Here is a 14,269-nt window from a genome sequence, read left to right as displayed (position 1 = left end):
AGGTCCGTCTAGTCAAGGCTATGGTTTTTCCTGTAGTCACGTATGGATGTGAGAGTTGAACTGTGAAGAAGGCTGAGCGCCAAAGAATTGATGCTTTTGAGCTGTGGTGTTGGAGAAGACTCTTGAGAGTCCCTTGGACTGCAAGGAGATCCAACCAGTCCATTCTGAAGAAGATCAGCCCTGGGATTTCTTTGGAGGGAATGATGCTGAAGCTGAAACTCCAGTACTTTGGCCACCTCATGCGAAGAGTTGACTCATTGGAAAAGACTCTGATGCTGGGAGGGATTGAGGGCAGGAGGAGAAGGGGACGCCAGAGGATGAGATGGCTGGATGGCATCACTGACTCGATGGACTTGAGTCTGAGTGAACTCCGGGAGTTTGTGACAGACAGGGAGGCCTGGCATGCTACGATTCATGGGGTCGCAAAGAGTCAGACACGACTGAGCGACTGAACTGAACTGAACTGGGAAGATCACAGATGCCGCATGGCAACCAAGCCCATACGTCACAGTTACAGAGCCAGCACTCTAGAGCCTTCGAGCTGGAGCTACTGAAGTCTGAGAGCCTATAGCCCCTGCTCCACCCCAGTGAGGCCGCTGCAATGAGAAGCCTGCGTGCCGCAACAAGAGTAGCCTCCACTCGCTGCAACTAGAGAAAAGCCAGAGTACAGCAATGGAGACCTAGCACAGTTATAAACAAATCTTAAAAAAATTAATAAGACAATATGATTTTTACCTTAAAGCAAATCATATAACTTCTTTCTGAACAGCCATAAAATAAGCTTTTTGTACTGATCTACTTATAGAGGTGTAAAAAGACATTTTGTAAAGCATTTTGAGAATCTTTAATTCAAGATATTTTAGAAACAAAATATCTACTATTGCTTTCAGAAAACAAATAGGGCAAAGGTGGGGAGTGTTGGACCACTGAGGGGCAGCATTTGGGACTGGGTTCCTGGAATGTGGGACAGAATGAAAGAAGTAGTAAGAGGAGAAGAGAGGAGGAAGAAGAGGAGAGGAAGTATGTTTTCTCAGCCTGTGCCACTGATGCTGATCACTCTATACTTTCTCTATAATTCTGTACTTTGTATAAATGTGTGTAACTGTGTATAAAATGTGTCTATTTCTAAACACTCTATTGCTGTTTTAACTCACATAAATCATATTACAGTGTATGTTACGTTTAGGTCGGCTTTGTTTTTGCTTTTGTTGTTTTTCATTATCAATATATTTAATATCTGGTAGCACAAAATCAGCCAACTTCTTCAAAAATGTCTTAGCTATTCTTTGTCCTTTGCTCTTCTGTATAAATTCTAGAATCAATTTGTGAGGTTCCACACGTACACCCATGCACGCACACACAGACAACTTCCCTTGTAAATTTTGATTGGAATTACTTTTAACATAAAAATTCACTTGGCAAAAACTGAAATCTGGATATTGACCTTCCCTACCCATGAATATAGTGTATTCTTCAGAGATTTTGGTCATTTTCTATGCCTGAAATGAATATTTGATATTTTATAAAAGCTGCCCAAAATGTTTTGAAAATCCTTTCCCTTTTTTTTTTTAGGACTGCTCCACCTTATAAATCTCACTTATGAGGCAGAATTCAAAAACTATTTCCCAGAAGCCCTTGCTCCTTAGATGTACACATTCAACCAATTCCCATTGAGCAGGTACAACTTGGAAGATGGAAATAAAGGTCATGAGACCCTATAGTCAGGATTCTTAAATGGATGTGGGTGCACTTGGGTTTTTCTCAGTGCATGTAGCAAGCCTCCTGGAGGTCTAGCCCCTCTCCTCGGTGTGGTGAGGGTGCCAGTCCAGCAGCAGGCACCAGCAGCTGCTGGGTTTCCACTGGAGCCTGTTGGTGCTGTTCTTGGTCCCTTTTCTGAGCATGCCTATGTGAGAGCCCAGCTTGGTTCCTTTTTTGGGAATTCTGTAAGCTACCTAGTGGTTTGTAGCAAATCCCTTTCTGCTTAAACATGTTAAAATAGATTCTGGGGAATTCACTGATGGTCCTGTGGACAGGACTTTGCACTTTCACTGCTGTGGGCCCAGGTTCAATTCCTGGTTGGGGAACTAAGATCCTATAAACCTCACAGTGTGACCAAAAAAAAAAAAATGTTGTCTGCAACCGCACACTGACCGGGAATTAGGAAGTAGAAGCAGGTTGCTGAACGTGACAGAGCTGTCTTAGGACATGAGATGAGAAGTGGGTGGGAGAAGGTCAGATGTTACAAGTTGAAAAGGAGAAGAAATGAGGAAGGGCCCCACCTGTGTCTCCTCACTCTGGCACCAGGGCTGAAGGCACAGCCACTCCCTGGAGCTCAGTTATCCCAGCAGAGAGCAGAATCTATCAGCTGAGGCTGGTGACGACTGGGCAGGAGGGACTGGGAGGTTTGTGAGAGGAGGTACAGAGCAGCAGACCAGGAAAATGAAGGGAGCCCTGGAGATACAGTATGATATAGGAGGTGTTAAGGGCCTACTTGAAGTTACTTATCATGAACCTCAAGCAGGATAATTCCACATGACAATGTGCTTTTCCCTGACCACTTTTGGTAGCATGGATGCAGGCACAAAAAAGGCAAAGAACTGCATTTAGTCAGAGATGGGGTCGTGCCAACTGAGTATATACCAAAGCCAGAAAAGGGCAAGGCCATTAAAGGAGAATGTAGAGGAACTGTTCTAATAACTGACCATGGACTTTAAGCAGGATAAAGAACGAACAGGCATGAAGGAAGTGAAGAGTAGTGAAAGGGGGGAACAGTGGGAGCTGAAGGACTGTTAGCATCAGGATTCTAAAAGGAAGAAATTAGAAAGACAGGTCATAGAGCAAGATATTTAAAGTGCTAAGGTTACAGAGGGGTGAAGTTTTATATCATGAAGAGGTCTAGGATATGATCAAGGAGTGGTTCAGGAAAAATGAAAGGGTAAGAAAGAAAATGAGAGGTGAGCTGTTGGAAGGCTCATCCACTGAAAACACCAAGAATTAAGACAAGATTAATGTTGAGCAGAGTGACAGCAGGTGATGAGCTAACATCTTCAAGGAACAAAGGGCATGTGACCCAGAGGTTCCAGCCTGATGACAGGATTCAAAGGTGGAGGTTTTGGGGCAAAGTGAGAGGTGAAGAATGGCCTGAAACTTTCACAGAGAAGGAGGACCCAGAATATGTGATGTGAGGGATGGTGCTGGGGAAGCAGCATCAAGAGATAAGCAGGTTTTGGTTACAGGGGGAAGGACTTAACATTTATTGTTGTTCCCCGACACCAAAAATTCCTGCTACACTGCTCCCAGGGAGAGAGGGGTGGGGAAGTGACATGGAATTTCAGTGTTTCTTAAAGACTTTGAGTTGATTTTCCTGTTCTTCACCCCACCAGCATCACCTACACTTCCAGAAAAGAGAAAGTGTTAGTTGCAAAGTCATGTCCAATTCTTTGCGACCCCATGAACTGTACAGTCCTCCAGGCTTCTCTGTCCATAGGATGTCCAGGCAAGAACACTGGAGTCAGTAGCCATTCCCTTCTCCAGGGGATCTTCCCCACCCCGGGATCCAACCCAGGTCTCCTGCGTTGCCAGCAGACTTTCAGAAGTTACCCGAATCTTTCTTAACCTTTTCTGCCACATGGAGGCACTGCTCAGCTTCCCGCAACATGGTTTAGGATTTACTTTTCTTAGCTGTACTTAGTCATAACTCCTTCACCTAATTTCGAGTTTCCAAAATGTTATAATTAGCTTATTTTCACTGTCCTTCTGAGTTTATGCCTTTTAATTTTTAATCTCTTTCTCAGTGGGGTTTCAGGAGGGTGTGAATGCTATGTTCAATGGCCATCTTTAACAAAGTCCGTTGTATCTTATTTCTGCTAAGTTTACTGGGGGAAAAGGTCTATATTTGGTTTTAGTTTTGGGGTAATTATTTTGGTTCCCACAACTACCACCATCCCCAACTCTGAACTGCAAGCCTTCAAACTTTCCCGGTGGATCAGTGGTAAAGAATCTGCCTGCAATGCAGGAGACCTGGGTTCGATCCCTGGGTCAGGAAGGTCCCCTGGACAAGGAAATGGCAACCCACTCCAGTATTCTTGGTGGAAAATCCCATGGACAGAGGAGCCTGGCGGGCTACAGCTCATGGGGCTGCAAAGAGTCAGAACACGACTGAGTTACTTTTCACACAAAGAATGCATCCAAGACTGTAAAGCTTATTCCAAGCCCCACCTTCTACCACATGCCATAGACCATGCTACATCTCATCCTTCTGCTGTTCAGTCCCACTCATCTGCAGCATCCACTCTGTGTTCTCTTTAACCCAAGAGCTATTTTTAAAGTGTATTAACTTTATATAAGAAAAAATATTTTCTCACTCTTTCAGTCAACATGCAAATAAGCCACAAAAACAGCAAAAAGTAGCCACTGTCCACCTCAGGAACTTCCTGGCAGTTGAGAACTCAAGGACTCTCCACAGGCCACATCAGATCTCTTTCCCTTTCCCTTTTCTTATGGACCAATTCCACTTGCTTTTCTCTCTCCTTCTAAAGTGACACCACCAAAACTGTTTTTAGAGGTCTCTTTCCTGAAGACCACTGAGTTAACAGGGCAAGCCCTTTATCAGTGTACACCCCCAGACATCTGCTCAAGGCAGCTCTCTCAAAGCATGGTCCACACTAAAGGTTTGGGCATCACCATGGATATCCACAATCAGACTTTGCTGTAGAGCATAAACCAACACAACATTGTAAATCAACTATACTCTCATAAAACATTGTTTTAAAAATCAGATTCTCTGAAAGTTAGGCCAGAAAATTACTCTTTCTATAGCAGGTTATTGAGACACATGGTAAAGTTTAAGAAGCACTAATTGCAATGGAGAAACATGTAGATAGAAAAACAACTTTAAAAAAACGTATGGCCCCCTCCATAAACATTTAAGGATTTACTTTAAATTTGTGCTAATACTTTACCAGCTTCCATGGTAGCTCAGCTGGGAAAGAATCCACATGCAATGCAGAAGACCCCAGTTCAATTCCTGGATCGGGAAGATCCCCTGCAGAAGGGAAAGGCTACCTACTCCAGTGTTCTTGGTTGCTCAGATGGTAAAGAATCCGCCTGCAATGTGGGAGACTTAGGTTTGATCCCTGAGTTGGGAAAATCCCCTGGAGGAGGACACGGCAACCCATTCCAGTATTCTTGCCTGGAGAATCCCCATGGAGAGAGGAGCCTGGCGGGTACAGTCCATGAGGTCGCAGAGTTGGACACAACTGAGTGACTAAGCACAGCACAACAGTGCTAGTAAGGCATATGTTGGAGATATTGTGGGTTTGGTTCCAGAGGACCATGATAAAGCAAATACAGCAAGAAAGCAAGTCACGTGAATTTTTTGGTTTCCCAGTGCATACAAAAGTTGTTTATGCTACAATCTGTGAAGTGTGTTAATAGTATTATGTCAAAAAAAAAGGAACAGCATTAATTAAAAATTGCTTTATTGCTAAAATATCTTAGCCATTTTCCAATAATGCAGTGTTGTCACAAACCTTCAATTTGTAAAAAACACAGTATATGCAAAACAGATATAATGAAGTGCAATAAAATAAGGTGTGCCTGTAATGCATAGCTCAGTTCTTTTCCCAGGAATTACTTCACATAGTCTTTTGCATAGTTATAAAAGACCTCATCTAAAGTCAAAAGCAAGAACAATCCAAAGTTCTACTTCACTAACCTGTCACAACCTCTTGAGAGTCCCTTGACCTGCAAGGAGATCAAACCAGTCAATCTAAAGGATATCAACCCTGAGTATTCATTGGAGGGACTGATGCTAAAGCTGAAGCTCCAATAATTTAGCCATCTGATACTAAGTTGACTCACTGGAAAAGACCCTGATGCTAGAAAAGACTGAAGGCAGAAGGAGAAGGTAGAGGATTAGATGGTTAAATAGCCTCACCGATCAATGGATAAGAATTTGAGCTAACTCCAGGAGACAGTGGAGGACAGAGGAGCCTGGTGGACTGCAGGTTTGATCCCAGGTCTGGGAAGATTTCACATAATGTGGGGCAACTAAGGCTATGTGCCACAACTACTGAGCCCACACATCTTAGAGCCTGTGCTCCACAACAAGAGAAGCCACTTCAATGAGAAGCCCACACACCACAAGTAGAGAAAGCCCAGTGCAGCAATGAAGACCCAGTGCCAACAAAAATAAATAAATAAATAAAAATTATTTTAAAAACATTACACAGGCATATTCAGATTTCCCGCAAATCTTTTGCTCCTATTTCTTTAGTAATTTGCCAAACTCATAATTTATGCTATCTGGAGAAAAGGAAATGCAAACAGCAAACCAGAACGCCCACCAAGAAAAATGTACACAATGGGTGGAGCAAAGATGAATGCTTTGGTGTGTGTGCGCTTAGGAAACCAAAGGTAAAAGGAAACTACATATCAAGGGCAAAACTAAAGATTTTGAAAAAAAAAACCTTTCATGTTTCAAGACATGATTGCTATCAATCATATAAATAATTGCTATCACTGTGTACATGTATTTTTTTTTTTTGACTGTGCTGGGTCTTCTTACTGCACAGGCTGTTCTCTACCTGCAGCAATTAGGGGCTACTCTCTGGTTGCAGTACACAGGGTTCTCACAGCAGTGGCTTCTCTTGTTGCAGAGCATAGGCTCTAGGGCTCTCGGGCTTCAGTAGCTGCAACACAGGGGCTTACTTCCTCCATAGCATGTGGGATCTCCTGGACCAGGGACTGAACCCATTTCTCTTGCATTCGGGGTGAATTCTTTATCCCTGAGCCACCCTTGAAGCCCAATACATGTTTTGTAACTGGTTATTCCACATGATTTTTTGCAGAGACATACGAGATCCTCAATGATCTGTGTCAAAGGCAACCCAACTTCCACTGCATGAAGACACCATGAACCTTCAATCACTGAACCACCTGCATTCATTTCTAAAGGCCCTGGTTGGAAACTCAGGCCAATTCTAAACTCTGACAGATCTCACATGCCTCCTGTTTCTCCCAGGCAGCTTCTCTCACATCACAGGGGCCTGACATGGGGATATCTTCTCTCAAACATCCCTATTTCACCAGTGTCCTACCAGCACTTCACCCACGAGCAGCCCCATGATGCAGATATGCTCATTACTGTTCAAGTCTGAAAGGGACCAATATCAAAGTCAAGTGTTTCCATTTTCTACCCAGAAGAGAATATATTGTATATAACACAGTCTTTAGATGTATCTCGATTACAATGGGGTTTATGCTCAAATAGCTGGAACACAGGTACAGTGTAAAAGCTACAGATCAAGCTGAAGGTAGGTTAGAGATCTGCTGTAACAGCCAGAGAAGTGCCAAGATAGAGGTCACGGGGGGTGAGGAGAAGGGGTCAGAATAACTGGGGAAGGCTTCACAGCGGGAGGAAGACCTTGGAAAACACGAACTACTTGGACAGGGGAAGAAAGAACCCCAGAGGCGGGCAGCAGCATGAACATGGGCCCGGAGGCAGGAATGAGGACGGTGTGTGGCAAGGCCACGGCCACAGCAGGAGCAGAGCCCGGGCCCGGGAGACACCCGGGAGCTAAGGATGCAGAGGGGCCCTGGGGACGCAGCAGGGGCGGCCCAAAAGCCTTGATGGGCCTCTCCACACGGTGCCTTTTCTGATGCTGAAGAAAGCTGGGGTACCACTTGAAGGCTTTCCGACACACCTTACACTCATAAGGCTTCTCTCCGGTGTGAACTCTCTGATGCTGAATGGAGGTGATCTTCTGGGTGAACGCCTTCCCACACTCCTTACACTTATAGAGCTTCTCCCCAGTGTGTAGCCTCTGGTGCTGGGTCAAGGCAGTGTTGGAACTCAGACCTTTGCCACACTCCTTACATTTATAGAGCTTCTCCCCCGTGTGGATCCTCTGATGCTGGGTCAAGGCAGTTTTGGAACTCAGACCTTTGCCACACTCCTTACATTCATAGGGTCCTTTGCCAACGTGATTTTTCTCATGTATGATACAGTTCTGGCTGGACTTGAAAGCTTTGCCACACTCCTTGCACTTGAAAGGCTTTTCCCCAGTGTGCCTACTCTGATGCCGAAGGAGCTGTGAGTTATATCGGAAGATCTTCCCACATTCTTTGCATTTGTAGAACTTCATGCCACCTCGAAGTATCAGATTGGGATTCAGATTGAAAGTCTGCCACACTGCCTTGTTTTCAAAATCCAAGTGCTGAGACACGTTCGTGAGAAGCCCTCCCACGGGCCTGCCATGGGCCTCTGTGCCCTCGGAGGCTTGCTGCTCTACCGCTGGCTCTTCTGTCTTGATGCCCCTCTCACCACCTGACCAAAGAAACCACAAGTTTCCTCGTTACTGAACTGGAAGGAATGGGATGCAGTGGTCCTGGTTTTCTCTCGTAGGATGCGATATTTCAAAAATATCCCATGAGATGGTTATGAGCCTCCGTAAGAGAGGATAAGAGAGAAAAAGAAAAACAGCATAAGCTGGACAAGTGATGACACTGCAGTCCAGGAGTGCCTCTTACAAGGACGGGCCGGGCAATGAGCCAGGGCAGGTGAGGCGGGCAAATGGGAACTTCAAGGGTGGGAAGGAAAGGAAGCAGGAGGGGAAAAAGAATGGCAGAGGTAAGAGGGAACAGAGAGAAATGCAAACAGGCTTCAAAAGAGAGAGAGGGAGACCCCCAAGGAGGGAAAAGACATCAGTGAGATGAAGGGGAGCAGCTGAGAAGCCCAGCAACACAGAGAAACGATGGACCCCAATGCCCCACCTGGAAGCCAGGAAACCACCCCAATTTTGAATTCTAAATAACAGCCTGACAATTCTACTTTTAAATATTTCATATAATATTCTGGGATAAAAGATTATTTCAGAAAGTCAGTGGGAATACAAGTTGATTGGAGAACTGTAGGCCACCGTGGTTTTACTGCTAAAGAAACCACTTTTTACAGTATCACAATATGTGTGAGAAGTGAGGCCTGGAAAGTTTCTTCCTAAAGCAAAGAAAAGTGAATTTGCTCAGTCGCATCCAACTCTTTGCTCTCCACTGCCAGGTTCCTCCATCTATGGGACTTTCCAGGCAAGAATACTGGAGTGGGTTGCCATTTCCTTCTCCAGGGGATCTTCCCAACCAAGGGACTGAACCTAGGTCTCCCACATTGCAGGCAGATTCTTTACCATCTGAGCCACCTGAGAATCAGTAAAGAAAACCCAAATAATTAAAACCTCCCAGGACTAACTCATCAGCAAAGATTCCAGGAAATTTTAGGGTAAGTGGGTGTGTGTGTTCAGTGTGGAAATGGGGTAGTATTCTTGCCCTTTCCTCTATGGCCCCATTTAAAACAAATTCATTGTAAAACACAACATTAAGGCATCAGGAACTTTAAAATACTAAAAATGATATAAACACTAAAAAGGCAAATAAAATCATAGCTATGGTACAAATCAATCAGTTTGATGCACAGAATCACACTTTCCTTAAAGTATGGCTGAAACCCTACCACCCTGCCATGAAAACTGTCCTTACAGGTTTGGGATGGGAACTCAATACAGGTCAGAGGGTCAGCTACAGGGAGCTTTGCTCTCCACTGCAGAAGAAACATTTCCAGTAAACCAGGAAGGCGAAACCAGAAGGTGCTAAGTCCCCTTACTCACCTGGACAGATGCCTCTCAAATCCTCTGCTTCCCAGGGATCGGGGTCCCATGGAGCTTCCCCTCTCTCCAGCTGGGAGATCAGATCAGGTCTGGGGAATGGAGACACTACTCCAACAAGAAAGAGAGACAGACAAGTTGAGGGGAGATGTCCAGAGCTGTTACTGAGATCCCACTGCCCACCCCAAGGCAGGCAAGTTGAGTTGGGGGGAGAAGGGGACTGCCTGGGGGACCAATGAGCCACACAGGGGTTCTGAGGAAGGGGTCCAAACTGCACTCCATGCAAAGATCAGGGAGACAGTGATTCTTCCCAGGGAAGAAGTGCAAGCTCGCCCTGACTCAGAAGAAAGGACATCCCCTCAGGAAGGATGAATGTACCGATATCCTGGGAGGCTCCTGCACACAGGAGAGGGCCCACATCCACCACACTGCAAGGACGGAGGAACTGAGGTCTCCCGGGGGCACCCCAAGAGTCCTTTCCCTCAGGGTCCAAAACCACGCTCTTCCTTGGGAAGGAATAAAGTCCAACTTCAAAGCCAAGGGAAACCCCACCCAGCATCTCCACAGAACCCTGAGGACTACTAGAACTCCCAAGACATCTGAGGAAGACATCAACTATCAGAGGGCCACTGAGAGACCTTACCGAGAGAAGCCACATTTGCGTAATTCTCCAGCATCACCTCCCTGTACAGGGCCCTCTGTGCAGAGTCCAGGCTGGCCCATTGGTTCTGGGTGAAGTACACGGCCACGTCCTCAAAGGTCACTGGCTCCTGAAACAACAGGTTCCTGCTCAGGCTCTGAGTGAGGGTCAGAGGGGGCCAGTGTGAGCTTCAGGGAAGAAATGGACCTGCCAACGTCTGTGACTCTGAGCCCTGTGGCAGGTCTGTTCTATGGACAAGAGCACTGGCTCCCACCTTCAAATGTGGATCACCAAGGCTTCCTACCTGCTCAGCTCTGCGGCTCTAAACCTCAAAGCCTGGCATCAGGGGCTCTCCAGGCTGTAACTGTATCAACCTCTTATGTTCCCGTCTCCATGGAGCTGTCTCTCTAGCATGGGCTGCCCTGACATACCATAGTAAAAGTTGCTCAGTGGTGTCTTTGCAACCCCATAGACTGTAGCCTGCCAGGGTCCTCTGTCCATGGAATTCTCCAAGCCAGAATACTGGAGTCACAGCCATTCCCTTCTCCAGGAGATCTTCCCAACCCAGAGATCAAGGCCAGGTCTCCTGCATTGTAGGCAGATTATTTACCATCTGAGCCCCCAGGGAAGCCCAAGAATACTGGAGGGGGTAGTCTATTCTTTCTCCATCAGATCTTCCTGACCCAGGAATCGAACCAGGGTCTCCTTCATTGCAGGCAGATTCTTTACCAGCTAAGTTACCAGGGAAGTCTGAGGCACCCATAACCTGTCACCTTATTCTCTGTACACCAACTACTCTCCCTGTCTCTGCTCAGCAAAAATACATGTGTACAACCACATATGTTCCCCGCCCTAGTTTCTCTCTAGCCTTCTCCACCAGCTTCCACTACATGCAGAGAAGCCACTCCTTTGAAATAGTCCCACTACAGCTACACATTTTAAAAAATGAAATTAGACCTTTCTTTAACACCATCTACAAAAATAAACTCAAAACAGATTAAATAAATGTAAGACCAGATACTATAAAACTCTTAGAGGAAAACATAGGCAGAACACTCTGAAATAAATCGCGTCAATATCTTTTTCAATTCATCTCCCAGAGTAATGGAAAGAAGAAAAATGAGACCTAATTACACTCAAAAGCCTTAGCAAAGAAAAAACCCACAGAGTGGGAGAAAATATCTGCAAGCAATATTACCAATAAGGGATCAATGTCCCAAATTTACAAACAGCTCATGTATTCAATAAAAAAAAAAAAAAAAAAAAAAAACGAATCACAAATGAGCAGAAGATCTAAACAGACATCTCCAAGGAAGACATACACATGGCCAGGAAGCACGTGAAAAGATGCAAATCAAAACTACAATGAGGTATCACACTGATCAGAAGAGCCATCATCTAAAAATCTACCAACAATAAATGCTGGAGAGGGTGTGGCGAAAAGAGAGCCTCCCTACACTGCTGATGGGAAAGTAAATTGATACAGACTCTGGAGAAGAGTACAGAGGTTCCTTAAAAAACTAAAAATAGGAATGTTCAGGAGATCCAAGATGGTGGAGGCATAAGTGGACAAGGAGTACTTCTCTCTCCATGGATTCATCAGGAATATACCTTCACACACAGACGATCTTACAGAACACCAGCTGAGAGCAAGCAGGAGTACCTGACCACCAGAAAAGAATATATAAAACCATGCAAACTCTGTAGGACAAAAGAAGTCGGGGGGAAAAGAGGAGTGTGAAGAGGACTGCACCTGGGGGTGAACTGAAGGAGGGGTGAGATCCCACATTGAGGCAACCGTTTGGGACAGGGGAGAAACATTTAAGGCTGTTGGGACAGTGAGGCAACTGATCTGTGACTGTCCGAATGGACTGATAATCACATAGACAATCCTTGCTGCAGCCATATGTACCCTGAACAGGGATGCTATATAATTTCAGTGGCTCAGTTAATCCAAATTTTTGCAACCCCATGGTCTGCAGCACGCAAGGCTTCCCCATCCATCACCAACTCCCAGAGCTTACTCAAACTCATATCCATCAAGTTGGTCAGCCATCCAACCATCTCGTCCTCTGTTGTCCCCTTCTCCTCCTGCCTTCAATCTTTCCTAGCATCAGGGTCTTTTCCAATGGGTCAGTTCTTCCCATCAAGTGGCCAAAGTATTGGAGCCTCAGCTTGAGCATCAGTCCTTCAAATGAACTTTCAGGACTGATTTCCTTTAGGATAGACTGGTTGGATCTGCTTGAAGTCCAAGGAACTCTCAAGAGTCTTTTCCAAAACCACAGTTCAAAAGCATCAATTCTTCAGTGCTCACCTTTCTTTATGGTCCAACTCTCACCTCCATACATGACAACTGGAAAAATCATAGCTTTGACTAGATGGACCTTTGTCAGCAAAGTAATGTGTCTGCTTTTTAATATGCTGTTTAGGTTGGTCATAGCTTTTCTTTCAAGGAGCAAGTGTCTTTTAATTCCATGGCTCAGTCATAATCTGCAGTGATTTTGGAGCCCCCAAAAATAAAGTCTGTCACTGTATCCATTGTTTCCCCATCTATTTGCCATGAAGTGATGGGAAGTGTACAAAAAAGATCTTCATGACCCAGATAATCACGATGGTGTGATCACTCACCTAGAGCCAGACATCCTGGAATGTGAAGTCAAGTGGGCCTTAGAAAGCATCACTACGAACAAAGCTAGTGGAGGTGATGGAATTCCAGTTGAGCTATTTCAAATCCTGAAAGATGATGCTATGAAAGTGCTGCACTCAATATGCCAGCAAATTTGGAAAACTCAGCAGTGGCCACAGGACTGGAAAAGGTCAGTTTTCATTCCAATCCCAAAGAAAGGCAATGCCAAAGAATGCTCAAACTACCACACAAGTGCACTCATCTCACACGCTAGTAAAGTAATGCTCAAAATTCTCCAAGCCAGGCTTCAGCAATATGTGAACCGTGAACTTACAGATGTTCAAGCTGCTTTTAGGAAAGGCAGAGGAACCAGAGATCAAATTGCCAACATGTGCAAGAGAGTTCCAGAAAAACATCCATTTCTGCTTTATTGACTATGCCAAAGCCTTTAACTGTGTGGATCACAATAAACTGTGGAAAATTCTGAAAGAGATGGGAATACCATACCACCTGACCTGCCTCTTGAGAAACCTATATGCAGGTCAGGAAGCAACAGTTAGAACTGGACATGGAACAACAGACTGGTTCCAAATAGGGAAAGGAGTACGTCAAGGCTGTATATTGTCACCCTGCTTATTTAACTTATATGCAGAGTACATCATGAGAAATGCTGGGCTGGAAAAAACACAAGCTGGAATCAAGATTGCCAGGAGAAATATCAATAACCTCAGATATGCAGATGACACCACCCTTATGGCAGAAAGTGAAGAGGAACTAAAAAGCCTCCTGATGAAGGTGAAAGAGGAGAGTGGAAAAGTTGGCTTAAAGCTCAACATTCAGAAAATGAAGATCATGGCATCTGGTCCCATCACTTCATGGGAAATAGATGGGGAAACAGTGGAAACAGTGTCAGACTTTATTTTTTGGGGCTCCAAAATCACTGCAGATGGTGACTGCAGCCATGAAATTAAAAGACGCTTACTCCTTGGAAGGAAAGTTATGACCAACCTAGATAGCATATTCAAAAGCAGAGACATTACTTTGCCGACAAAGGTCCGTCTAGTCAAGGCTATGGTTTTTCCAGTGGTCATGTATGGATGTGAGAGTTGGACTGTGAAGAAAGCTGAGCGCCGAAGAATTGATGCTTTTGAACTGTGGTGTTGGAGAAGACTCTTGAGAGTCCCTTGGACTGCAAGGAGATGCAACCAGTCCATTCTGAAGGAGATCAGCCCTGGGATTTCTTTGGAAGGAATGATGCTAAAGCTGAAACTCCAGTACTTTGGCCACCTCATGTGAAGAGTTGACTCATTGGAAAAGACTCTGATGCTGGGAGGGATTGGGGGCAGG

At 45.0% G+C, this 14,269-nt stretch overlaps 1 protein-coding gene across 6 annotated transcripts in view; it reads right to left on the bottom strand.

Moving 5' to 3' along the window:
* The window catches only part of ZNF621 (zinc finger protein 621), a 50,130-nt gene that overhangs the window by 31,434 nt on the left and 4,427 nt on the right, over window positions 1–14,269 (bottom strand). For 3 of the 6 annotated variants that reach the window (XM_055558435.1, XM_055558436.1, XM_055558437.1), the window contains 2 exons: window positions 10,300–10,426; window positions 9,660–9,764 (listed from right to left, as the gene is read on the bottom strand). In XM_055558435.1, coding sequence (XP_055414410.1) covers window positions 9,660–9,764; window positions 10,300–10,426 — 232 coding nt within the window. Of the gene's footprint in view, window positions 1–5,463; window positions 8,330–9,659; window positions 9,765–10,299; window positions 10,454–14,269 lie in introns of those variants that run through there. The other 3 variants (XM_055558432.1, XM_055558433.1, XM_055558440.1) reach the window with 2 other exon arrangements.

Source organism: Bubalus kerabau, chromosome 20, assembly GCF_029407905.1.
Source record: "Bubalus kerabau isolate K-KA32 ecotype Philippines breed swamp buffalo chromosome 20, PCC_UOA_SB_1v2, whole genome shotgun sequence".
Classification (NCBI taxonomy): domain Eukaryota; kingdom Metazoa; phylum Chordata; class Mammalia; order Artiodactyla; family Bovidae; genus Bubalus; species Bubalus kerabau.
The sequence above is the reverse complement of the archived record's forward strand: the minus strand, read 5'-3'. Positions and strand labels throughout refer to the sequence as shown.